The 26410-nt window shown below is 43.0% G+C and overlaps 2 protein-coding genes across 2 annotated transcripts; both read left to right on the top strand.

Annotated features, from left to right (window-relative positions):
• Positions 1-1019: 1019 nt before the first annotated feature.
• On the top strand, positions 1020-10174 carry adssl (adenylosuccinate synthase, like). The gene is made up of 13 exons (XM_058078367.2): positions 1020-1335; positions 1749-1851; positions 1918-1986; positions 2055-2105; positions 2182-2248; positions 2381-2488; positions 4705-4786; positions 5015-5141; positions 5214-5368; positions 5429-5553; positions 5618-5715; positions 7807-7956; positions 8020-10174. Exons 1-13 carry the CDS (start codon positions 1108-1110, stop codon positions 8070-8072), a joined length of 1416 nt encoding a protein of 471 aa, XP_057934350.2. The 5' UTR covers positions 1020-1107; the 3' UTR covers positions 8073-10174.
• Positions 10175-15884: 5710 nt separating this feature from the next.
• On the top strand, positions 15885-25063 carry kcnk4b (potassium channel, subfamily K, member 4b). The gene is made up of 6 exons (XM_058077611.2): positions 15885-16170; positions 20309-20423; positions 20500-20660; positions 20733-20919; positions 22915-23057; positions 23458-25063. Exons 1-6 carry the CDS (start codon positions 15982-15984, stop codon positions 24031-24033), a joined length of 1371 nt encoding a protein of 456 aa, XP_057933594.2. The 5' UTR covers positions 15885-15981; the 3' UTR covers positions 24034-25063.
• Positions 25064-26410: the final 1347 nt, after the last annotated feature.

Genomic DNA, 26410 nt, shown 5'->3' with positions numbered 1-26410 from the left:
GGGTACTTCAATATAATTTAAATCCTACTCATTCATGAAGGACCACCAGGTTTGAGACTCGTACCAACTCTTCCTTCATTTTGCTACACAAGAATGGAGGCTTTTATGAGCCACAATTAAATAAATACACATATAAATAAATCATTATCATGTAAAACAATTATATGGGAAATTTAAATTGTCCATTCAGTACTTCAATTGTGAAGAAATGTGAAATAATTATATTACTACCTAATAAGCGTTTATTTTGTGTCTTTTTTTCGTTTAATTATATTTTTATTTACTCTTTATACTCTTTTATACTCTTTTATTTACTTTATTTTATAGTTTTTATTTATTTAGTGGCTGCAATACATATTAAATAATTAAAATAATCAAAATTATTTAAAAAAAAGGGCATAAAATAAATATTGATGAGGGAATAAATGGTTATTAAATATATTTAAGACATTTTCCGATTTTTTTAAATGAACAATTACAAACTATACAAAAACTGTCACATTTTATTTTATTTATTTGCTTTATATTCATTTAATTAAGTGCTTCCATAAAAACAAGTCACTTGATATTTACTAGTTGTACTAGAGATGATGTCATCTGTGTTTTGAAAGTACAAAGTCAATTTTACGCGAGTAGAATGAATACCATTTCCGCCTGTTTATTTGGATCGTTTTGTGTCAATTCTGTCAAAAGTGAGCTGTGACGTCAGACAAACGTCATTAAAGTGAGGCAGATAGTAACCCCTTCAGTTGAGTGACGGGTCTTTAATCTTGTTTGTTTTAATATATTCAAGTCGTCTAAACAAGCAGGAAATGTCGCGGAAGAGGAGGTTTTGTCACAGAAATGTTCTAAAACAGTAGAGATTATCGCTTCTAATAGCACGTTTGTGACTTTCGGGGTACAGGTGAATGCACAAAGCGTAGCTAGATAACCGGCATAAGTAGTTCCACAGTGCATCAACTGTGCAATCTTCCACGACTATGATCTTTGGTTGTGTTAGTCCTCACAAACGGGAAACACTGACATCTAGCGGTGGAGCGTGAGACTAGCACTTCCCGTGAAAAAAGAAACGCGGTAAAACGCTATTCCGGTTTCCAGAAGGACGGCATGAACATGGCATCCAACAGCAACATGGCTAATGTGAATGGACAAGAGAACGGGGAGCCGGTGGTTAAGCGGCCACGGGAGAACGTCCCGCCGGAGTCCCCATTGCGTTCTTCGAAGGAGCCTGTGAACAAAGTGACCGTGGTGCTCGGAGCTCAGTGGGGGGACGAAGGCAAAGGGAAAGTTGTGGACCTGCTCGCAATGGACGCGGATATCGTGTGCAGGTGTCAGGTAGCAGCCGCGCTCAAACTCAACGTTGCAGCTAAGACGTCCCCTTAATTTCAGTGCGGATGTTTGCTTTGCTGCGATAGGTACCGAATCGTAGAGGTCACAGAAAGTCGATTCAGCTGAGCAGCAGTTAAATATTCACGACCTACTTCCGGCGTCCCGGATGTGGACAAGCTACATTGACGCTAGCCATGTTTGCTAACGTGTTCCTCGGCCGATTAACGTTGCCATGCTTTCGGGGAAAGACTTGGTATCATGAAATAGTCTTTTGACCCTGCTTATACGGTGGGAGGTTCTATTTATTTATTTTTTTTAAATGGTCCTATTTGTGAAGTGCTGCGTATCGCGGCACGCTACCCATGTGACGTTTAAGCACCCTCGGAATTTTATACTATCTTTAATTGTGCCGTTTGCAGGGTGGCAACAATGCTGGTCACACTGTGGTTGTGGACTCGGTGGAGTATGACTTTCACCTGCTGCCCAGCGGTGTCCTCAACAAGAAGGCAATCTCTTTCATAGGTAATGTCGGAACGGTTCTCATGAATTTGCTGTCACGATGAAAACTTAGCTTTTTTTGCATTCCAGGCAACGGAGTGGTCGTACATCTCCCCGGGCTGTTTACAGAGGCAGAATCCAACCTGAAGAAAGGCAAAGGTCATTTTTACAGGCTGTTTATGCCAATATGCATATTTCCCCCAAATACTAATATTTTTTTCATGTAGGACTGCAAGGATGGGAAGAGAGACTAAAGATTTCCGACCGTGCCCACATCGGTGAGTATCTTTTCCCTGTCTTTGGAAGTCTTTGTTGTCAACATGTCTTATTGAGTGCGCCTCGGTCCGCCCCTAGTGTTCAACTTCCATCAAGCTGTCGATGGCATCCAGGAGCAGCAGCGGCAGCAGCAAGAAGGGAAAAAGTAATTTTTGCTCCGATTATTTGAAAGCACTGACGTATTGGTGTGTGTCACGTCTGCTGAAAGGGGAAGCAGACAATTTGAAACTGGCTTTATTGTTTGTGTTTAACGTCACGTGTTGTCTCTTTGCTGCAGTTTGGGAACCACCAAAAAGGGCATCGGACCCGCCTACTCCTCCAAAGCTGCTCGGAATGGTCTGCGAGTCTGCGATCTTGTCTCAGACTTCAAAGTTTTTGAGGACAAGTGAGTCTCTTTGGGCGTTGCGTCCTCTAAATGTGATGACTGTGTCGCCTGGACTTTTAAGTCGTATCATTCAAAAAAAATGCATCACAAAGAAGAAAAATCACACATAAATTCTCAAATGAGACAAAGTAAAGCTACAGAAGCTGAAATAAGTCCATATGGACACAATAAAACGTACCTGTTTAATAAATGAATGTTCTCGATAAAAACACTAAATGTGTGACATGACACCTGAATGCATCTCAATGTATAGAAACGTATCAAACAGAAATATTTCAACACCAAAAACACATTGTTGTATTCACAAATGAAGTAATATGCGTGTATTTCGATACTGAGCAGCTGCTGCGGCAGCTCCAATCTCCAATCTGGACATGATTAGTCTCCTAATGAAACAATTGCACTGTCTCAAATACCACATTTGTCAATCTACACATTATAGTTACACATTACTTACAGACACACAGCCTCCAGAGAGTGCAATGAAAAAAAATGTGTTGGGCATGCTCTGCATCATTTAGTTAGTGAGCCTGACTGTCCCAACTCACTGACGCTCACTGAATGGTTGTGGCCACTAGATGGCACCACTAAAGCAACCATAAATCCCACGTTGATTTAAGTCGTAGGACCATCCCAACTATGAAAGAAATAACCATACTGGATTTCACAAAAAGCCACTCCAGCGATGTCAGGGGTTAATATAATACAGAGGGTTGTGTCAAGACGTAAAAATGTTGCCAAATCAATTGTGCAAATCAACAACACGACTTCCATAGTGGCTCGGTCCAGGCCCGGGTTAACAACGACCGCCATCGGTGTTGTTCACCTACAGGGTGGAAATTGGGTTACTGTTGGTCAAAGGAGGAGAGTTAAGAAGAGCGAGAAGGAGCTCCAAGAACCTGGAACTGAGAGTAGGGACTTTGAATGTTGGACATGTATGACAGGAGAAGGTAGAGCGTTGGGTGACATGATGCAGAGGAGGAAGGTAGACATACTGTCCAGGAGACCAGGTGGAAAGGTAGCAAGGCTAGAAGTTTAGGAGCAGGGTTCAACTTGTTCTATCATGGTGTCGATGGGAAGAGAAATGGAGTAGGAGGAGTTGGTTAAGAATGTCCTGGAGGTAAAAACAGTAGGATGGGAGTTGGAGATTCTGGCTGGACCTTGATGAAGTGATGCAGAGCATCCCTAGAAGGGAATGTGTTGTCATTGGGGCAGACTTGAATGGATGATGGTGATGGGCAGGTTTGGTATCCAGGAGAGGAACGCAGAAGGACAGATGGTGGTTGACTTTGCCAAAAGGATGAAAATGGCTGTGATGACAGTGCTAAGATGTGCTGGAGGTGTGACGGAAGAGTTCAGGGTGGAGGTGGAAGTGCATCAGGGATCAGCTCTGAGCCCCTTCCTGTTTGCTTTGGTGATGGACAGGCTGACAGATGAGCGTAGACAAGAATCTCCATGGACTATGATGTTTGCAGATGACTTTGGGATTTGTAGGGAGAGTAGGGAACAGGTGGAGGAGATGCTAGAAGAGTGGAGGAATGAAGATTAGCCGCAGCGAGACGGGGTATATGTGTGGGAATAAGAGGGACCCAAGTGGAAGAGTAAGGTTCCAGAGAAGAGAATTTGAAGTACTTGCCGCCAACAGTTCAGAACAACGGAGCTTGTGAAAAGGAGGTGAAGGAGCGTGTGCAGGCAGGATGGAACGGGTGGAGAAAAGTGTCAGGCGTGATGTGATAGAAGAGTTTCCGCTAAAATGAGAGGAAAGGTATACAAAACTGGTGAGACCAGCCATGTTGTTTGGTCTAGAGACAGGAAGCAGAACTGGAGGTAGCAGAGATGAGGATGCCGAGCTTCTCATTGGGAGTGACCACGATGGATAGGATCAGGAAGGAGTACATCAGAGGGACATTATGTTATCGGCCAGACTGAGATGGTTGGGACATGTCCAGAGGAGAGATAGTGAATATATTGGTAGAAGGATGCTGCCAGGTAGGAGGCGTAGAGGAAGACCAAAGAGGAGGTTTATGGATGTAGTGAAGGAGGACATGAGGGTAGTTGGTCTTGGAGAGACAGATGCAGAAGACAGGGTTGGATGGAGGAGATTGGTTTGCTGTGGCGACCCCTGAAGGGAAAAGCCCAAGCGAAAGAAGAAGAAGAAGTAGTACGTAGACCAGTGTTATGATGAATGAACAGTGACGTCTTTGCATTTTTTGTAGGTTCCGCATGTTGGCAGAGCATTTCTTGGCCATGTATCCCAACCTGAATGTGGACATCGATGGCGAACTGGAGCAGTTGAAGGTGAGAGCTGGTGGAATGGCCTTCCACAAAGGAGGGTTCCTTATTTATAAATGGAACGTTAGTGATTCGAAATACTACAGAAATTGGTATTTATTCATTTTTCTGTACTGTACAGAGTACTGTAATCACAACATCTTCTGATTCTGAATGCCTTGTAGTTCGGTTGTTGTAAGAATCGACTAATAGGCTGTAGTCACCCATCGTCCTTGCCTGGTCTGATTTCTTCAGGGGTATGTGGAGCGACTACGCCCTCTGGTGACAGACGGCGTGTACTTCATGCACAAAGCGCTCACCGGACCCAGCAAGAAAATCCTCGTGGAGGGAGCCAACGCCGCGCTGCTGGATATTGACTTCGGTGGGTAGCAAGAGGGCAGGGGGTCATCTGGCCGACTGACGACTGCAGCTAACAGACCGTTTCCCCGCTCAGGCACGTATCCCTTTGTCACATCGTCAAACTGCACCGTGGGAGGAGTGTGCACCGGGCTGGGCGTGCCGCCGTCGCACGTGGGCCGAGTGTACGGCGTGGTCAAGGCGTACACCACCCGGGTGGGCGTCGGCGCGTTCCCCACGGAACAGGACAACGTGAGTGATGATGCAAGGAAGTGTCACTCACGTCCTTACTAAGTTCTTGTGGTGTCGCAGGAGACAGGGGCCCTGTTGCAGTCGCGGGGTCGAGAGGTCGGCGTGACGACGGGCCGCAAGCGGCGTTGCGGTTGGCTGGACTTGATACTGGTCAGATACGCTCACATGGTCAACGGCTTCTCTGCGTAAGTGACCCAATGAAGCCGCCGCTCCTCCTCGCAGCGACACTGAGCTCCTCGTGTTTTGCAGCATCGCACTCACCAAGCTGGACATTCTGGACACCCTGCCCGAGATTAAAGTGGGCGTGGCCTACAAGGTTGACGGCGAGCCTCTGCCGAGTTTCCCTGGTAAGTGATGGGGAGGAATCGCAGAGGAACGCGCCACACGGCACGAGCACATCATGCAGTGTTTTGTCTGTGAAAGTGGACGGACACAGGACTCAAACTCGTACTACTATCAGCTATCTATGATTCATGCGTGCATATAAACATGGTAAACATCAACACACAGCATCGGCTCCCGCAGGACTGTAATCTATCTGTGGTTGCACATTAACTCTTGACTTAGGCCATGGACCAAAAGTGTAGAATCATATGAAAATAATTTTTGTCCCCAAATTATCTAGGCCAGGGGTGTCAAACTCATTTTAGCTCAGGGGCCGCATGGAGGAAAATCTACTTTCAAGTGGGCAGGAAACAAATAATATAAAATAGGGTTGGGACATATGGACAGCATATATCACCATATGACGATATCAAATGTAAATTCAGTAGATTCTTGTATAAAAAGCTACAAAGCTTAAGCCATATGATGAAATAGACTAGTCTCAAATGGTAAAACACATGTATTTATTGGTAGGAAACTAGCTAACTGTTCTAATGGGACACATAGCCACTAAATGTTCAAGCAATGAAGGAGGATGTAGTCACCCATGCCACTCCAACTGCAGATGGATGATATTATCACACTCTTGTTTTCTTTAAGCGCATCGGGGGGGGGGCAAACAGTGCTCTTATTTTGAAGGACGGTCACAGAAATGTTTTCCGTGTGGAGAATGATTATTTACGGCTTGCTTCCACTCGGGCTCTGATGTCTCGGTTGTGAGTAAACACAGACGGCTGTTTCTTCGGCTCCGCCAACAGTTCATTCACCTTCTCTCTACTCCGCTGGCAATAAACATTCTCACTTGGGGACATGAAGACTCGCATCATGGCGACCAAGGTTCTATTCCTTCAGCACTGCACCATGCCATCAACACACCACCGTAATAGATGACACGGCTAGAACACAAGGCTTAGCGCCATCTAGTGGTCATAATTACAACAGCAGTTCATTCACTCATTCATTTATTTTCGACCGCTTTTTCCTCACGAGGGTCGGGGGGGTTCATTTTGTTGAAAATTAAGCTTATTTTTACACTTTATAAAATCATCTTGCGGGCCTGATCCGGCCCACGGGCCGTCTGTTTGACACCCCTGATCTAGGCGCATTTTAATTGGCATAACTGGCCATGACGCATCGCCAAAAAAGAAATGCAAAGCCAAACAAATGTTTCCAACTACAAAGGAACTGCCTTCTGCTGACGGAGCCGCCAGTGAGTGCTGTTTGACGGGGGGGGGGCTACAGCGGCACCCGCTAGCACACAAGAGAGCGATACGTGCTTCCACTTCATCTCGTGGTTCATCGGTTCCAGGTCCGACCGTGATAACTCCTTTTCGCTAAACGTAACACGTACCATAAAACTGTCATTTCCAAATACCCGCAAGGCATGCTGGGTAGTCCAGCTGCAACTATGAACAATAAAGAGTATGACCAGTGTTTACATGCAATTAAGCAATTAAATGCGACAAACATGGCAAAATGTTGGGAGAAAGAGCACCACAAGCTACCCAGCATGCCTTGTGGTGGGAATACGTGGCATAGACATTTGTTTGTATGCTCACATGGTGCAGCAGCCGGGTAAGTTTTTGTGTCATGTGTGTTTGGATGGCGCATATGTAGAAGCTCCAGATTGCATCTGACTATTTTGCTGACTCGTCAGCGTGCCACCACAGCACCGCAAGTCATGTTGCTGGCTGCTCTTTCCATGTGAAAGATTAAAAAAAAAAAAAGACATTTGGAAATGCCCGGTGTACTGTATGAAGACACTTAGCGGGTCTGACGTGGCGCAGAATCATAAATGTTAGCATTGGATGAGACCCGTGTTCCTTTTTTCACCTCCAGTTTGTGGGCGGTACGTCCTGTAGGGGTTGTAGTCTCATCAATGTAACATTACTGACATCTAGTGACCAGTGTGTGTACTGCATATCAGCATAACAACTTTGAAGGCACCTTCTCAATGCCTTATATTTGTGTCTTGGTTCGTTTTTCACGTATTCACGAGGGTCTCATCGAACATGGCAGTGTTAGTCTGTAACGTTGATGTTTTCGTCTTGCAGCAAACATGGACGTTCTGACGCGGGTCACGGTGGAGTACAAGACGTTCCCCGGGTGGTGCCGCACCACCGAGGCGGCCCGCAGCCTGACGGACCTGCCGCCGCAAGCGCAGACCTACATCCGCTTCATCGAGGACTTCCTGCAGGTTCCAGGTGCGTAGGATGGCGTTCCGGGTCACTCTCCCGAGTCACCGCTAACGCTGGCTTTGTTTTCAGTGAAGTGGGTGGGAGTGGGCAAGTCCAGAGAGAGCATGATCAAACTGTACTAAGCAGCCGTCTTCCACGCTCACACGGCCGAGACCACCACGCCCCCACCCCGCCTCCATTTTCCAAGGACGGATCCACCAGCACGGATCTCTGGTGAAACGTCGTCGCTGCTTGTGCCTCGCAGTCACCAAAGTCGCATTTATGCATTCCAGCTTTTCAACATTTTAGCCTGTCCGCTTTTAAAATGGGCTCATTCCAGTGAAGCACACTTTGCTTTTTTTCTCTCTTTTAGAATTTGGAGCTTATGAAGCTTTCGGGACATCTGTGTGCCATTGAACATTTCTGCTAAGTCGTTAAAAGAGGCAGCCGTCTTAATTAGGTCGTCATGAGAAACGTTTGACCGGCTTTGCCATGCCGGCGATAAAGTCAGCGATTTTAAATCCATTCCTTCATTTAGTCTTCAAACAAACACGACAAAAAATGCGATGGGGTTTGATAGGCCGAGTTCAGCCAGACGAGCAAAGATGTGCGAGTCATGAACGAACCTTCGCTTGCATGTCTTTGGAGAAAGAGCAGCACAGCCTTCACACACCCAATACAGGGGAGGGGGAGGGACATGTTTTTTAGTGGAAATATTTACTACGTGATTCCTGGAATGAATGTCATGCTTTTGGACATCCTCCACATAAAAGAAACAACCCAATAGGTTTTACTCCTTTAGTCGGTGCCAATGACTGCTTTGACTTGCTTTTATCAATAAATTTAAACGTGACAAAGATGAGCCGAACTTCTCCATCATCGACTTTGTGCTGTTTTGGTGACTTTTTTTTTAAAGGGGCAGGGGCACATTTCATCTCCAAAGTCATTCTTGCCCGTCTTAAAGTGAAAGCAGCAACAGATGAAATGGTGAAGCGTTCCACCGGAGATGGATGCTGTGTGTAATGTAGTCCAATCACACACACTTCACTTATTTTATACACCAAATCACCCAAACGGCATCTAGAAACTCCTCCATCTGCCCCGAGATGACTAGAGGAGGCCTAACGTCCTAGCGTAACACCGTAGCACAACATCCTTCCAACAACCATCTCGTAGGATTCATCATTTGTGAGCCACTAAAACTTCAGATATACTGAAATGTATTGTGCATTATTGTAAATGTACTCAAATGTATAAAATGTTTATTACGAAGACTGGTATTTTCCAATTCCATCCAGAAGAGAGAGGAACATAGGGTGACCGGCAGGAATGGAGGTAGGAGTACACAGGTAGACTCCATCTTGTGCAGACGCTGTCATCTGATGGAGATGAGTGACTGCGAAGCAGTGGAAGGTGAAAGTGTAGCCAGGCAGCTTAGTATGGTTAGGATGGCGGCGTGTAGAGGGACCCTCATGGTGAGGATGATGAAACAAGAAGAGTGTAGGATTTTTAGGCAGGAGGTGCTTCCAGATGACTGGACAACTACATCAAATGTGACCAGGAATCAGGTAGGCGAGTACTTGGTGTGTCATCTGGAAAGAAGGCAGACAAAAAGACTTGGTGGTGGAATGAGGATGTGCAGGAGTATATACAGCCGAAAAGGTTAGCTAAGAAAAGTGGGACGTGGAGAGGACTGAAGAGAGTAGACACAAGTACAGAGCGATGAATGGTAAGGTGAAGTAGACGTGGCTGAGGCCAAACGAGGTCTATGATGACTTGTACGGTAAGGAGGGAGCGACGGATCTCTGAAGATGCCTCAGGAATGGAGGAGAAGTGTGTTGGTGGCCATCTTTAAGAACAAGGGTTTGAAGTACTTGGGGTCAAGGAGGTGAAGAAGCGTGTGCAGGCAGGATGGAACGGGTGGAGGAAAGTGTCAGGCGTGATGTGATGGAAGAGTTTCAGCTAAAATGAAAGGAAAGGTATACAAAACCAGCCATGTTGCTTGGTCTAGAGACAGGAAGCAGAACTGGAGGTAGCAGAGATGAGGATGCCGAGCTTCTCATTGGGAGTGACCACGATGGATAGGATCAGGAAGGAGTACATCAAATGGACATTACATGTCAACGGCCAGACTGAGATGGTTGGGACATGTCCAGAGGAGAGATAGTGAATATATTGGTAGAAGGATGCTGCCAGGTAGGAGGCGTAGAGGAAGACCAAAGAGGAGGTTTATGGATGTAGTGAAGGAGGACATGAGGGTAGTTGGTCTTAGAGAGACAGATGCAGAAGACAGGGTTGGATGGAGGAGATTGGTTTGCTGTGGCGACCCCTGAAGGGAAAAGCCCAAGAGAAAGAAGAAGAAGAGGTTTATGCATGTGGTGAAATGAAATAAAATAAAAAATGGATCAAAATAAATAAAACACTGTAATAACAATAGTGATCATTGTTTGCGTTAGTAGAATTGGTCCTAAAAGTGACTTTCCAAGAGCTAAAAGTTGTGATTGTGTTAGCTGTAACACAACACCGTAAGGAAAATGATATCTTCCTGCTGTTTTTCGTCTCGGGGCTGCACACTAAAAGCGCAGCTTGGCCTAAATAAGCGAAGATGCACACGTTGGCTAGCCCATCCACTTCCAGTCCAAGAAGTCTGCATCATCAAAAAAGGCAGAAAGCGGCGCTGACATCAGACATGATGTCTTAATTGAAAATAAAGTGCTCTAATTGCACGCCGGCCCCGCCCACCCCATTCCCCCCCATCCCCTTCTGCCTGTCTTTTATTTACCACCGTCCTCCTTTGTAAATGCCAACACATTAACGCTCGGGGTCATCAAACGGAGATTGTCATGCCAGTCTAGCGTGTTCAGACGTGGTCTTCGCTGCTTTTATTCACCAGGTGGACGCCAGCGCGTGGAAGGAAAAGCTGCTAACGAGCAAAAAGTAAGAAATTGATGTGATGCGTTAGTTAGTTGGTAAATCTGCATGGAGCCTGTCTGGCTGTTTGACCGTGCCGCTTGGTGAGAACATCCAGACAGTGGCTCCAGCTCAGACTGAAGTGAAGGAGATAAATGTATTTGCTAGCACTTGATCTGCTGAGAGCATGGAATAAATCCAATTGAAAGAAAGAACCAGGAGACTTAAGATGTGCTACGTTGACACTTCTGGATGCCCGCTGTTCTAAATAGGGAATGATAGCGTTGGTATACACCTGTACCTTGGCAGGTTGGAACTGACACGGCCATTCACTGCTGTGGTTTCACTTTGCAATGTGGTCATAGTTTACGTAGCTGCCTCCCACTCGCTGTCAATATCCCATTCACTATCGACCTGTGATTGACGGCTGATGAATCCGGGGCGTGTCCCGTGTGAAGCAGCGCCGTAACACACTGCAACGTTCTTCGGGAGTTATTAGTCTCTTTCTGTAGCGTTTCTTATTCTCTTCTAACTGCTTTGCTATTGGGAGGGGGGTGGGGGTCATTGTCACTGTTGGCAACCCCCCTCCGGGAAGTCTTGCCCTTCTTTCCTGGTTCTTTCAATTCATTTCTACCGCTTATCCTCACGAGGGTCGCAGGGGTGCTGGAGCCTATCCCAACCGTCATCGGGCGAGAGGTGGGGTACACCCTGGACTGGTGGCCAGCCAATCACAGGGCACATATAGACAAACAACCATTCACACTCACATTCATACCTACGGACAATTTGGAGTGGCCAATTAACCTAGCATGTTTTTGGAATGTGGGAGGAAACCGGAGTACCCGGAGAAAACCCACGCATGCAAGGGGAGAACATGCAAACTCCACACAGAGATGCCAGAGCCGGGAATTGAACCCGTTTTAACACATTTTCATGAAAAAAATTTGACAAATTTGTGTTTTTCCACCAGAATTTATCTGATTTTCTTGTATTTTCTCCTATATTTTAATTTTCAGTAAAAACAAAAAAAGGACAATTCTGGTGTTTGCACCAATAGTTCCGTGCTTTGTCCCTTATTTCATGGAAATGTTCTCATATTTTCAAAGAGTTTAATCTTTTCAAAGTCAAAATATTTCATTAAAAAAATAAAAAAAATTCTGGTATTTTCGCCAACATTTCTCTGATTTTCCTTTATTTTATCTTATTTCTCTTTTCCTTATTTTCAAAGAGTTTAGTAGTCATTTTATAGTTATAATATTTCATTTATTTATTTATTATATATTTTTTATTTTAAGTTTTAAAAAATATATATTTCATATAAAAATAATGGCATCTCTGTGTGGAGTTTGCATGTTCTCCCCGTGCATGCGTGGGGTTTCTCCGCGTACTCCGGTTTCCTCCCACATTCCAAAAACATGCTAGGTTAATTGGTGACTCCAAATTGTCCGTAGGTATGAATGTGAGTGTGAATGGTTGTTTGTCTATATGTGCCCTGTGATTGGCTGGCCACAAGTCCAGGGTGTACCCCGCCTCTCGCCCGAAGACAGCTGGGATAGGCTCCAGCACCCCCCGCGACCCTCGTGAGGAAAAGCGGTAGAAAATGAATGAATAAAAATAATGGAAAGTTCAAATTTTGTATTTTTCTGTGTTTTAATTTTCATGAAAAATAAATGATGAAAAAATTCTGGTCTTTCCACCAAAATTTCCCTAATTTTCCCTTAATTTTTTGCAAATGTTCCCTCATTTTCAAAGAGTTTAATAGTCTCCTGTATTTTCATTTTCATGAACAAAGGAATTCATGGAAAATTGTGGTCTTTCTAACAGAATTTCCCTCATTTTCTGGAAATTTTCCTTAGTTTCAAATGCCAGGTAAAATTTTTAAAAATCATGGAAAATTCTGGTCTTTTCATGCTGATTTTTTCCTCATTTTCTGGAAATGTTTTCTTATTTTCCAAATAGTTTAATAGCCTTTTGTATTTTCTTTTTCATGAAAAAAGAAATTCCTGGAAAATGGTGGTCTTTCTACCAGAATTTCCCACATTTTCTGGAAATTTACTTACTTCCAAATGCCAGGTATGGCCAGAATTGGTGTTGGGATTGCAGAGTGGGCGTGGCTAGCTTGTGCAGCACACATGCAGCGTCACTTCTAGACAAAATGGGGCCAAAATTGGTCACAAAAATCATGAGACCCCTTAGAAGCTATTTTTATACTATTTGATTTTGAGGTAATATGAATATGAATGTAGGCAAAACTAATTATTTTTAGTACATAATAAATGAAGTGATTAAAAAAAAATTGGGAACTGTGCTTGAACATGCCCCCTCTGCCTGGAAAGGCGGCAGCTGTACCATTACACCAATGTCAATCATTGTGACAACCAGCCCGGGTCAGATTACTCGTCTCTTTTCCCCCTCCCCTGCTTTGGTTTATCTGCAGAAAATCACCCCCTTAAGCAAAAAAAAGGGTCCTCCATTGATTGTGGGGCCCTAAGCACAGCTCATGTTCTGCCTGCAGGGAGGGGCGGCTGGTGCAGTCTGCCTGGCAACAAGTGGTCATGGGTCATCATTTTCTCCATATAAAAATGCCATCAGTGACGCTGCAGGCATATAATGTGCCATTGAACTGATCAGCTGTTTGTAGACGTGATTGATGGTGGGTCTCCACCCACTCGTAGTGTCGTCTACACACGCGTACAGCAAGGGAGAGGCAGCACGTCTATGGGGCAGAATATCAGGCAGGGAGGCTGAGATGCTGAGATGATCAGAGCTCAGCCAAGTCGTACGGACCCCGCGGTAATACTCGCATACTCGTAACCACGCCAGGACCACGTGTGCTGCTCCACTTCCTTCTCTCATCAAGTCAGCTTGTGTGTTCAGCAATAGCCTCCCTCCTCACCCACCACACACACACACACACACACACATGCACACGCACACACAGTCTGCCGAGGCACACTCCCCATACAGTATGTGACTGCATGACGCGACTGCAACTCTGCCTTCTTGTTCTTCTTCATTTTTTAAGGTAAGTGCACGCTACCCCCAGACACCCCACACGCCCCCCCTCCCCAGGTATTAACAGGCGATCACCGGGACCACCCAGCTGCATCAGCAACATCTGCAGTGGCAGACAATGCTATGTGGAGAAGGGGTGGTGGGGTGGGACGCCACCGCCTTGCATTTGCTGTATTTGAGCAAGCGTTTATTTTCTGTGTGATGGCGGTCGTCCGGTCGATTGATTGGGTTTTTTTTGGTGGGAGGCAACTGGAATACGATACTGCCGTATAAATCCATTGAAACTTTTCAAACTTATGTTTAAAATGTTGCACTCATCATGAGCTTCAGGTGTTTTCATGTTATCCCAGGTTTCGTTGGTATACCGATCCTTTATCTCGTCAATTAACGGGTGTGAGAATTTGAGGAAATTTTGCCAAGATTGTTGCTTTTTTTTTGAAAAATACAACCAAAAAGTGTTTTTTTCCGATGTTAGAAATATGTATCTAGCAACAACCAGAGGTTTATTGTTTGTTTTCTGCGGAGCTAGAGACTAATGCATTAATGTTTGACTCTGGATTCTTGACAACATTCATTCAGTTGTACCATATATCCAGTCTGAACCAATCACAACAGAGTAGGCGAGCATGTCGGAATTTATCCTGCACACAAATTGACATCTTTGGGGTGAACCTTACAATCATGTCCCACTGGGATTCCATAATCAGTCAATTTCACTTCAGAAAACCCTGAAATGAGCAAGATAGAAAGAGAAATGTAGAGCGAACACAGAAAATCTACTCACCGACTGAGAATCGAACCAGCAAACCTTAGGTGGGGAGTCGACCCGAGCCATGCCACCGTGCAGTGAAAACAGCAGATAAATGAGGTTGCACAAAAGTGACAATATTATGGGAATAAAGTTGTAATTAGAAGAAAATTGACCAAAAGAAAATTATACTACTTGAATTTTTTTACATATATTATTAATATTATATATAATATAATATATATAATATAACTAGTTTATATCAACCCTCGTGAGGAAAAAGCGGTGGAAAATGAATGAATATGAATATTTTTCATAAATTATTAATTATTATTAAATAAATAATTATTTATATTATAAATAACAGTGGAATTGGAAAAAACTGTTACCAGAATAAAGTCAAAATATTATTATAATAGTGATTTTACAGCAATAAATTTGTAATATTATTATGTAATTTTATCAGCGTGTAATTGGAATGTAATGTAAATATGATGACAAACAAACAAAACAACATAAAGTTGTCATTTTTAGAAAACTTGGTGGGGGAGAAATTAAAATATTTCCATATTATTTATCAAGAAAGTTGAAATATTTGAAAAATGAAAAAAACAACAACAAAAACGGGGGAATAAAAAGACAAAAGACTGAAGTGTATGTTTTTCACCTACTAAGCTGAGATGCTTAGTATAAACATATATAAATATAAACATATATATATATATATATAGTTTGGCCACCCCTGTTGTAGAAAAAGCCCAATGTTGAAAATGGAAAATGACTTTCCACCAATAGGGGGCGCCAAATAAATTGCCCATTAATTTTCAATTGGTAAATTGCCATAAAAAATATCAAATTCCAGTAATAGTGGTATTTTTTTGGAAAAGATAGACAACCAACGTGTCCTGAATGAGCGTAGCATTCTGACGTTGGATTGAAGAAAAGTGGGCGGAGTTTTGTGGTTTCCAACAAATGGATGAACAGGGACTGAGAGCATTGTGACCTCTGATGATTTTTGGGGTGCGGCTGTTGGACGTACCTGATGAAGCGTGAACGCGTCCCTGTGTGTCCACAGTGTCACCTCCCACAGATCCCACGGAGTGTGATGTGGATGGGCTCCCCAGTGGTTACGGATCCAGGGACTCCATCCTCAGACCCGGTGAAAAAAAAGACTGGAAAAGGCGAAGGCGGGGCCACAAGAGCAGGTTTGTGCAGCTGCAGCAGCACCTGCCTTGTGTGTAGTTTGTGAACATGTTGCAGACGCGTGCGTGACACATTTGAGTTTCCTGGGATGTTTCAGCTGGGATCCGGGCCAAGACAGCACGGACGGCGTCAGAGCAAAACAGCCGCCCACGTTTGAAGTGAGCGGAGGTGCGGCCATGCGTTGCTCCACCCTGCTCGCCATCCTCACCGGGGTGCTTCTGTACCTGGTGCTGGGAGCCGTGGTGTTCCGGGCCTTGGAGGCGCAGCGAGAAGAAGGCAAGCACATGCAGCTGCAGGGCACGTGTCGCGACTTTCTGATGAACTTCACTTGCGTCAGCCCCGACAACCTGCAAGCTCTCATTGAGGTACGGCAGATATTCCCACCTTGTTCTCCTACGACAACAACAAGTAAGGTAGGTTAGTCACCGTACGTTCACAAATTAAATTCCAATGAAACAATTTGGAAATTGTGCACACGTCTGTGTGGCACAAACATCAAATAACACGCAAACTATGAAACTCTGGACTCATATTATACTCCACAGTGGCTAATAGTCTGGAAAATACCTATATACACAACACAAAGGTGACTATAGGGCTGTTATTTCATGTCTAGGGGGCTCTAATAATGTCTTAAACAGGTTTCCTATACTCTAACTACGAAAATATTCCACTTAAAAAACCATTAATCGCGTTTAAAGGAAGGATGAATGTATATACAGTATTAGAGCGGTAATTAATGTATTTAAGTACAAAGTCTGACACTCTTTTCTAAACGTATTCTTACCTGAACACATCAACAACAGCAGCGCAATTCTAACACGATATATGTAAATTATCTTCAACCTGCAAACACGTCCATTTTTTTTTCTTTTCGTCCTAGCAACACTTCCTGGTTTTCACACCAGGGGCACGAGGTGTATTCAGGGACACTCCGAACTCCGGGATTCAAAACGGCATTTTTGTTATGCGTGTACACGTGGGTTTAATAAAGAAAGACCAAAACAATAAGTGGCTATCATTACCTGCCTACGAAGATGTACCATTTGCTGCAGTTAAGTGGAAAATACACTTAATGAATGTCACTTGAATGACGTGTGTTCCTTGAACGCAACCTGGGTTAAAGCGTGATTCACATGCTCTGCTACGATTAAAGATACTGGTGCGGGGCAAATAGATTTACAGACGTGTGGTGTATCTTTTAGCTTGATTTCAATTTTCAGTTTGTTAGGAGCTGTTAATAAATACAAATACATATGATCCTGACCTCTCACTTATTTTACTCTTCATAGAATTGTTCTCCCTCGTTTATAACAGTTAATTGGCTCCATACCATCCTGCTAAATTAATTTGCAATATAGGATTCAATAAATAGAATGTAATTGTAGTTACAGCATATAAAACCTGTTTATGACTTTCTAAATATAACTTTTAACATTAGAGCTCCACAGGCATGAAATAACACCCCTATTGTCACCTTTATACTCCTATTACTCATTGTTTACACCACTGTTTCTGCAACTTTTATGCTGCAGGGACTCGAGATGGACGAGCTAACCAGGTAGCCTTGAATTTATTTCTTCTAAACCTAAGAAGCCAAAAACATACCACTTCCACACAGGATGGGAGGATATGGTTTTTTTTCACTCTATCATGACGGACATGCCATGGCTGACCTCACGGCTTCATGTCAGCTCATGTCTTAGTGTTTTGTGTCATTACTGCCACCTAGTGACCAGAATACTACACACCACTTGTATTTACATACTTTATGTTTTGAGTAGTAATAGATTATAGTCTACCAATAAACAGCCATCATTTATTCATTCATTCATTTAGGAAAAAAAACACAAATGATGATTAATCATAGTTAATTGATTTAGTCTAGAAGTATTTGAATGTATTTGACTATATGAATCAACATAATGTGTAGACTGGAGAGGCTATTTGACACGACTTATACTGCATACTGTGCCAAGTACAAAGGGTGCAGAGCGGTAACGATGTGCTATGAGAGGAATTATGTACTGTATGTACGGCCGTGTAAAGCGATCCATCGTGAGGCAGCGGAATGTTGTGGGCCAACTTGTGGTCCCAGATGCATGTTGTCGTTTATTCCAGTCGTTACTGTATCAGCTTGGAAAGTCATCTGTAGCTGCAGCAGCACTCAAGTACCCAAGTGAGTGGCCTCCAACAAGGTCGTTCAAAGATGTAGGGTATGTACACATCGAGTCGTTTCACGAGTCAACCAGGCAGCCGTTTCAGTCAGTCATTCTTCAGATATTCAGCGCATTGTGGCGTTGAGTTTCAGCAAACGAGGTCAGCTGAGGTTTCAGCAGGTCTTCCATGAATCCAAAGGAGGTCCAAGACAATCTGTTCTGGTCTTTGAGTAATGTGAGAAGTGTCACGCTACTGCATGTGTCAGGGCTGAAAAAAATCCCAGTCGCGATTGTGTGGACGGTGTCGTATTCCTTCTGTTCGATTAGTACATAGTCCTCAGCGACGTTAACAGCTATTTTACCACATGATTCCTTACAACTGCTCCTTCTAACGCAGAGACGTTTGTGAATGTAGACAGAAGCAGTCACGGTGTGCCAGGAGAACCTTTTCAGCAGTTTACACCACGAGTAGCGTCAGCACAACAGCCAGAATCAATAACACACACTCACGCACTGTAATGAGAAACCTCTTTTTCATTATAAGTAATGATTGCAGACTATGAGGGTTTCATCAATTTAGGGTGACCATATTTTCATTACCAAAAAAAACAAGACACTCGGTCATTTCGATAAAAAAAAATGGTTATACGGTCAAAGCTTGCTTTTTGTATGTATGATTCGCTTTTCGTCGAGAACCTGTTTTGGTTGTGCAAAATATACCGTATTTTCTGGACTACAAGTTGCACTTTTTTTCATAGGTTGGCTGTCCCTGCGACTCCAGAGCGACTTATAAATGAAAAAAGTGTTTATGTTACATAAACACTGGACACCTTTTCTGTTCATGTTTATTTTTTTGTGTAGCTGAATAAGCATTGTGTTAGCATATCTTCAGCCTATAATCACCTATTCAGCCTGTTCTCTATTTTTTTTAATTAATATTAGAACTTGCCTTCCAAGAGGACATAATGTCTGTTTTGGTCAAGTAGTTAAAATAAATTACCTGCAAAATATGCGACTTAAACTCCAGTGAAACTTATGTATGTTTTTTTTCGACTTAATCGTGTATTTTTGGACTTGTGCGACTTATACTCCAGACCGACTTATAGTCCGGAAAATACGGTAGTTAAAAATAAATTACCCGCTAAAAATGCGACTTATACTCTGCTGCGACTTATGTATGTTTTTTTTGTACCTAATCATGCATTTTTGGCCTTGTGCAACTAATACTCCGGAGCGACTTATAGTCCGGAAAATTTGGTAATTAAAAATAAATTACCCGCTAAAAATGCGACTTATACTCCGCTGCGACTTACGTATGTTTTTTTCTACCTAATCATGCATTTTTGGCCTTGTGCGACTAATACTGCAGAGCGACTTATAGTCCGGAAAATACGGTATTTAAAAATAAATTACCCGCTAAAAATGCGACTTATACTCCGCTGCGACTTATGTATGTTTTTTTCTACCTAATCATGCATTTTTGGCCTTGTGCGACTAATACTGCAGAGCGACTTATAGTCCGGAAAATACGGTATTTAAAAATAAATTACCCGCTAAAAATGCGACTTATACTCCAGTGTGACTTACGTATGTTTTTTCTACCTAATCGTGCATTTTTGGCCTTTTGCAACTAATACTCCGGAGTGACTTATAGTCCGGAAAATACGTTATTTAAAAATAAATTACCCGCTAAAAATGCGACTTACACTCCAGTGCGACTTATGTCTGTTTTTTTCTACCTAATCATGCATTTTTGGCCTTGTGCAACAAATACTCCGGAGCGACTTATGTATTTTTTTTCTACCTAATTGTGCATTTTTGGCCTTGTGCGACTAATTCTCCGGAGCGACTTATAGTCTGGAAAATAAAGTAGTTAAAAATAAATTACCTGCAAAAAATGCGACTTGTACTCCGCTGTGACTTATGTATGTTTTTTTCTACCTAATCGTGCATTTTTGGCCTTGTGCGACTTATACTCCGAAGCGACTTATAGTTCGGAAAATACGGTAGTTAAAAATAAATTACCCACAAAAAATGCGACTTATACTCTGGTGCGACGTATGTTTTTTTCTACCTAATCGTGCATTTTTGACCTTGTGCGACTTATACTCCAGAGCGACTTATAGTCCGGAAAATACAGTAGTCCGTTTGCTCTGTAATTTATCACTCTGCAAAACCAAGTACCAAAACCAGGGCTCAGGGTGCATTTGTGATTCATATTTTATAATATTATGGGAATGACATCTAAATATTATGGAAATAAAGTCATTACAAGTATTACAAGGAGAAAATTTAGGACGATTGTAGAAGTTTGGAGTTGAATTCTAGCATCATTCCATCCCAGGAGGTGGCAGAGGCCATTGGTGCAGGCGTGGATCCCAACAGTAACGCCACCTATGTCAGCCAGTGGGATCTGGCCAGCGCCTTTTTCTTCTCTGGAACCATCATCACAACAATCGGTGGGTACACTAGTACACCTTGGACGCGCGTCCTGAATGGCAACACGCTTTTTTCACTCTGATTCTGCTCACGCAGGTTTTGGAAACATCTCCCCCAAGACGGAGGGTGGTCAGTTGTTTTGTATTTTCTATGCCTTGGTTGGAATTCCACTGTTTGGTATCCTGCTTGCTGGAGTTGGAGACCATCTAGGTACCGGGTTGAGGAAAACGGTGGCCAAAATAGAGACTCTGTTCCTGGTTAGAGTCCCAAACATCACTGATCCAGCGCTGTGTTGGCTTTGCTTGACCATTGTTACTCTCTACTGACAGAAATGGCGAGTTAGTCCCACCATTGTGCGTGTGATCTCAGCCGTCTTGTCCATCCTGCTGGGGTGCCTGCTGTTTGTTGCGGTGCCCATCCTGGTTTTCCAAAAGGTAGAAGGCTGGACCATGCTGGAGTCTGCGTACTTTGTAGTCATCACCCTGACAACAGTGGGATTTGGTGACTACGTTGCAGGTAAACACCACTCTGGTATGGCAAAAACTAGTGTTCCACTCCAGTCCTGTAGATGGCAGTAATGACCACTACACAGTACAGTGGAATCTTGGTTGAGCGTCATTAATCCGTTCCAAAGGTTACGACTTTAACCGAACAGATGTCATTTTTCCCAAAAGAAATAACGTCGCTCCAATGAATCCATTGCAGAAAGCCAAAAACACATTTTTACAATTACAGTGGAACCTCAACGCTAACCGAGGTTTCACTGTATTAGCAGGCTAATGGATTGCTAACAAGGGGTTTTGTGATAAAAACACATTAAGAACACAGTTGGACTCACACTGTATTCATAACATGACAAGACGCACACCATACTGTACGCTAAACGGAAAAAAAAACTGCGAACCAAGGCATATGCCAACCAAGGTGTATGCTAACCTGGGCGTAACTGAGGTTCCACTGCAATAGCAAGATAATAGCCTGCTAATAAGGACGTTTTGTGAAAACACATTAAGAACACAGTTTGACAAACCCTGTGTATCAATACCACAAAAAGACGCTAATTTTGGACAAAAACAGCTACCTGGGGCATACACTAACTAAGGTTTGACTATAATAGCAAGCTAATACGCTGCTAACAAGGACATTTAGCGATAAAAACTCATTAAGAACACAGTTGGACTCACACAGTGTATTCATAACATGACAAGACGCACACTATAGCGTACACTAACCAAGGCGTATGCAAAACGAGGCATATACTAACCAAGGTTCCTATTAATACAAGATAATGGGCTGCGAACAAGGACATTTTGAGATTTAAAAAACCCACATTAAGAACACAGTTTGAGTAACCCTGTGTATTACTACCACAACAAGGCTAACCGGTGAATTTTGGGCAGTAACAAAAAACAGCTAACTGGGTCATGTGCTAACTGAGGTTTCACGGTACAAGCAGGCTAATAGTTTACTAACACGGATGTTTTGTGATAAAGACAAATTAATAATGTAGTTGGACTCACACAGTGTATTCATAACTTGACAAGACGCACACCATATTTTACAGTAACAGGAAAATTTTGCCACAAATTTTAAACATTAACCAAAAAACATGCTAAGCGAGATGTATGCTAACCAAGGCATTTGCTAACTACAGCATTTGCTAACCAAGGCGTGTGCTGACCGAGGTTCCACTGTGTTAGCAAGCTAATAGGCTGCTAACAAGGACGGTTTGTGATAAAATTACGAAGAACATAGTGTAGTAATAACATAACAAGATGCGCGCCATATTTTATGCTAACTGGAACATGTTGCCATACATTTTTGACATTAACCAAAAAACACACTAAGCTAGATGTAGGGTAACCAAGGTTACATTGTATTGGGCTAATCAGCTTCTAACAAGGACGCTGTGCGTGTTTTAATAAAGACTCATGCAGTATATTAATAGCACAACATGACACGTGCCGTATTGTACACTAACCGGAAAATGAACTCAAACCAAGGCAAAAGTTTAGGCAGCATTTTGGATGTTGACCAAAAAACACGCTAACTGTGGGGTGTACACTCAGCAAGGTACCACTGTAATTCACTGCAGCGCCCTCTGCTGGGTCAGGTTGGTCACAGACTCACTTGGCCCCAATGTAAGTTGACTGTAACTGTAAAAAGGTGTAAATAAATAAGATAGACAGAATGAGTTTCTTGTCTTTAGATGGAGATTTTGCTAACTGTGATCAAAGCAGGTTGCTTTAGCTGTTTGCATGTTTTCATCCATCCATTATTGATCGGAAGCTAATGTGCTGGTAAAATCTTAACAAGTCAGCTATAAACATGCAGGCATTTCTTTCACTTTGCTCAGGTGGTTTTCATTTTCCCAGTAAATTATTCATGATTTTTTTGTATGAGTGATGAAGTATTGATCGTTACATCTTCTCTATTGGTGCCCTCTGTCTTAAATTTTGATTCAAATGGCTTGAAGAGAAGTGTTGACATAACATACTGATGCTCCTTAAGGGGATTCGGGACTGGAGGGCAGTGACCACTGGTACAAACCTTTGGTGTGGTTCTGGATCTTGCTGGGTCTTGCCTACTTTGCATCCGTCCTGTCAATGATTGGGAATTGGCTTCGAGTTTTATCAAAGAAGACCAGAGCTGAGGTACGTCTTCTCCCTTGCTGTCATTGCTGTATGAAAATGAGTCGTCTCCTGAGGGTGGCTGGGCTCTCCCTTGGAGATAAGGTGAGAGGCACTGTCATCCAGGAGAAACTTGGTATCGAACTGCTCCTCTGCTTTGAGAGGAGCTAGATGAGGTGGCGCGGGCATCTGGACAGGATGCTTCCAGGACGCCTCCCTGGGGAGGTGTTCAGGACACATCCGACCGGCAGAAGGTCTCGGGGAAGACCACTGAAGAGATTATGTTTCTCAACTGGCCCGTGAATGGGATCCGCCGGAGGAGAAGGAAGTCTGGGCTTCCCTGCTTAGGCTGTACCCCCGCGCCCCGACCAATAAGCGGTAGAAGATGGAGGGATGGATTGCTGATTTGATTTTTCTCCGCTAGATGGAGGAACTGCGAGCCCACGCCACGGACTGGACACAGAACATCCAGAATATGGATTTTCGGATCTCTGGAAAAATTGACGATCCCTTCCGACGGCGTCGGCGAAGACGGCGGCATGGCGCTCGCAACCACGGCCACGGGGGCTCAGCTCCTGGAGCCCGTGAGGGGGAAGGAGAGCAAAACGAGAGTGAAACTGATTCTGAATCCTATTCCTCTTACACCTCCTACAGTGGATCAGAGTCTGGATCGGAGTCAGAAACCACCCAAACAGAGCAGGTGCCCGAGGAAAAGAAGGACCCCCACCTTTCTCAACCTCTGGACTATTTTGGAGAGAACCTGGCCTTTATTGACGAGTCCTCGGATGCTCAGAGTGCTAAAGTACACGTGGATCCTCAACTGGATCCAACCCAACCGAGTCCTAAACGTCCCGGTTCACACAAGCGGAGGCGTCACAGGAAGCCTGTCCCACGGAGAAGCTCCAAAAGTGACGGAATCAAACGGTCCAGCCTTGGCAAACAGGAGCACAACGGAACACCGCAGCCGGTTCCAAATGTACCGCTGAATCCACAAGCTTGAGAAAGAAGCCACAGTAGCCACGTTTACATGAGGAGTTTTTCCTCTTTCCGAATGGCTTTTTCCGAAAACAATTGTATACATGGAAAGGAATATTCCAATCCGCTATAAACCGATTTAAGCCGCTATAAACAGAATAGTAAATGGGGCATGCGCAGTAAAACAACAATCAACATCACGTGATACCGACTTCCCCGAGTTTTTCTTTCACTTGTTGGAATAACTCCGTATTGCCAGTTTTTCCTTCGTCCAGTCTTGAAATTAGAATTAGTTTGGATCAAAAACAAACTTTCCTCCTCCTCCATTTTTAAAACGGAAGAACATCTCGAGCTGCATGTTACGTCATATTTGAGCATGTGCTTAAATAATTAAACTTAAATAATTTAAATAATAAAATAAATAATATCTAACTTAATTAGATCATGTTAAACAGGAAACCGCCAATAAACATCAGAAAAAGAACACAACAAAGAAGAAGGCACAACTTTCCGTTTTCCGTGGGTACAAGATACTTTGATCAGATCGGGGAAAGGAATAATCCACACCTGTGAATCCGATTATATGTTCAGTCGGTTCATTCGTATTCGCACTTTTCTTTCGAAACGAGGTGTATACAAAGGTTACATTCTTTCCATTTGGGGAAATAAAACAAATGCAATTGGAATATTTGGGTCCATGTATACGTGGCTAGTGTTAGCACAGGAAATGCCTCAACAAAACAAAGTCCCCACAGCGGGATTGACAGGAATGATTAATGTAGCAAGCTATTTGTGTCAATGAATTGTATATTTGCAGGCACATGGAAATGTTGCACAAGCGTTGGCCTTTGCAGATGATGTTTTTACTTTAGCACGTATGCCTTAATCTAGTGACAGTACTGTAATGTATGCCTCCTACAGTACGCTTCTTTTACTGTCTAAGGAATTGCTGCTCTCTGCTGGACTGAGAGAGAATCATCACATTTCGTTATGTATGTTAATTAGCATATGTTGGTTAGCATATGTTCATTTAGGGCTGTCCAAAATCACACTTTCTCAGGGCTAAATGTGTGATTTCGTTAATTACTTGAAGGTTTTTAGCGTAATTGTAATGGCAAGCCATACCACAGGGTAGCCTGTGGTAAGTCTGACGCTCGTTTATAACTTTATTCTGACATGAACACGTCAACAGCACTGCATTTCCAACATCATATAAGTAAGTCCAACTCACAAACACATCCCTCCATTTGTATTCGGTATGACACTTCCTCATTCTCGCCGCTGCCGAGAGGGTGCATTCAGGTACACTCCGAATATCACAGCTATCTTGTTATTATGCATGTACGCGTGGTCTAAGTAAACAGAAAGACAGGGGACAATAAATTGATATTCTTAACACTCACTTCGTAGCTCTTCATGCGGAAGTACAACGTGCTGCATTTAAGTATGCTCCGAAATCCTACAACGTACGTTCATATTCAATTACATCTACATATCATTCTGTTTAAAAAATACAGTATAAATGGGCTGCTTCAAAGGTTAATCACAATTAATTAATTGGAAAACTGATTAATATAATAACATTTATAGCATTTAATCATTTGACAGCCCTAATTTAATTATTATTTAGTCATCCCAGATCATGCAAAAAAGGTTCAGGAAGGAGAAACCATACCACTGCTGCTTTGGTACATTGCCTGCCAACAAATTTGTGAATAGTCAAACTTTTTTGGTGTTTAACGCAACTTTTTATATGACAATGAATGACAATGGTTGCATTTTGATTGCCTTATGCGGTAATCTTACTGGACCCATATATATACGTATATATATATGTATATTTATATATATATATATATATGTACATACAGTACATAGGTATACTGTATGTATAAAATAAAGACATGAAATGCAAGCACTGTGTCGACCACTGTTTACTGTGTCAACAAAGTGCATGATGACATTGCTGATTCATGTCATCTGTGCCGCATGTACTGGACCAGTTGAGGCTGGAACCATTACAAATACCCACCTTGAACTGCTTGAACCATGCCTTGACATCTGCCCTACACCTCAAAGCAACACAAAGGTCAAAACACGTGTAAAACCTCAACCAGGAGGCTTTAAATACAGATTTTACTGGAAGACTCAAGCCGAGGTACTTCTTCTCACTTGCTGTCATTTATATTGCTTCATTACTGATTTTGAGATGAGTTTTCTCCTGAATTTCACATGTTTCAAGCAGGATTCCTTATCTGTAAATCAAGTATTTTTATGGTCAGAGCATAGAAAACATTTATACGACCTGAATACAGTTTTAAACGTGATTTGCGCTCTCTAGACATGAAATAGCACCCCTATCACCTTTACATCCATTTATCCAATAGTATCCAAAATAAAAG

This window comes from Doryrhamphus excisus, linkage group LG1 (genome assembly GCF_037039965.1).
Source record: "Doryrhamphus excisus strain RoL-2023G ecotype Guam linkage group LG1, RoL_Dexc_Guam_v1.1, whole genome shotgun sequence".
Taxonomy (NCBI): domain Eukaryota; kingdom Metazoa; phylum Chordata; class Actinopteri; order Syngnathiformes; family Syngnathidae; genus Doryrhamphus; species Doryrhamphus excisus.
This window is presented reverse-complemented; position numbering and strand designations above follow the sequence as displayed.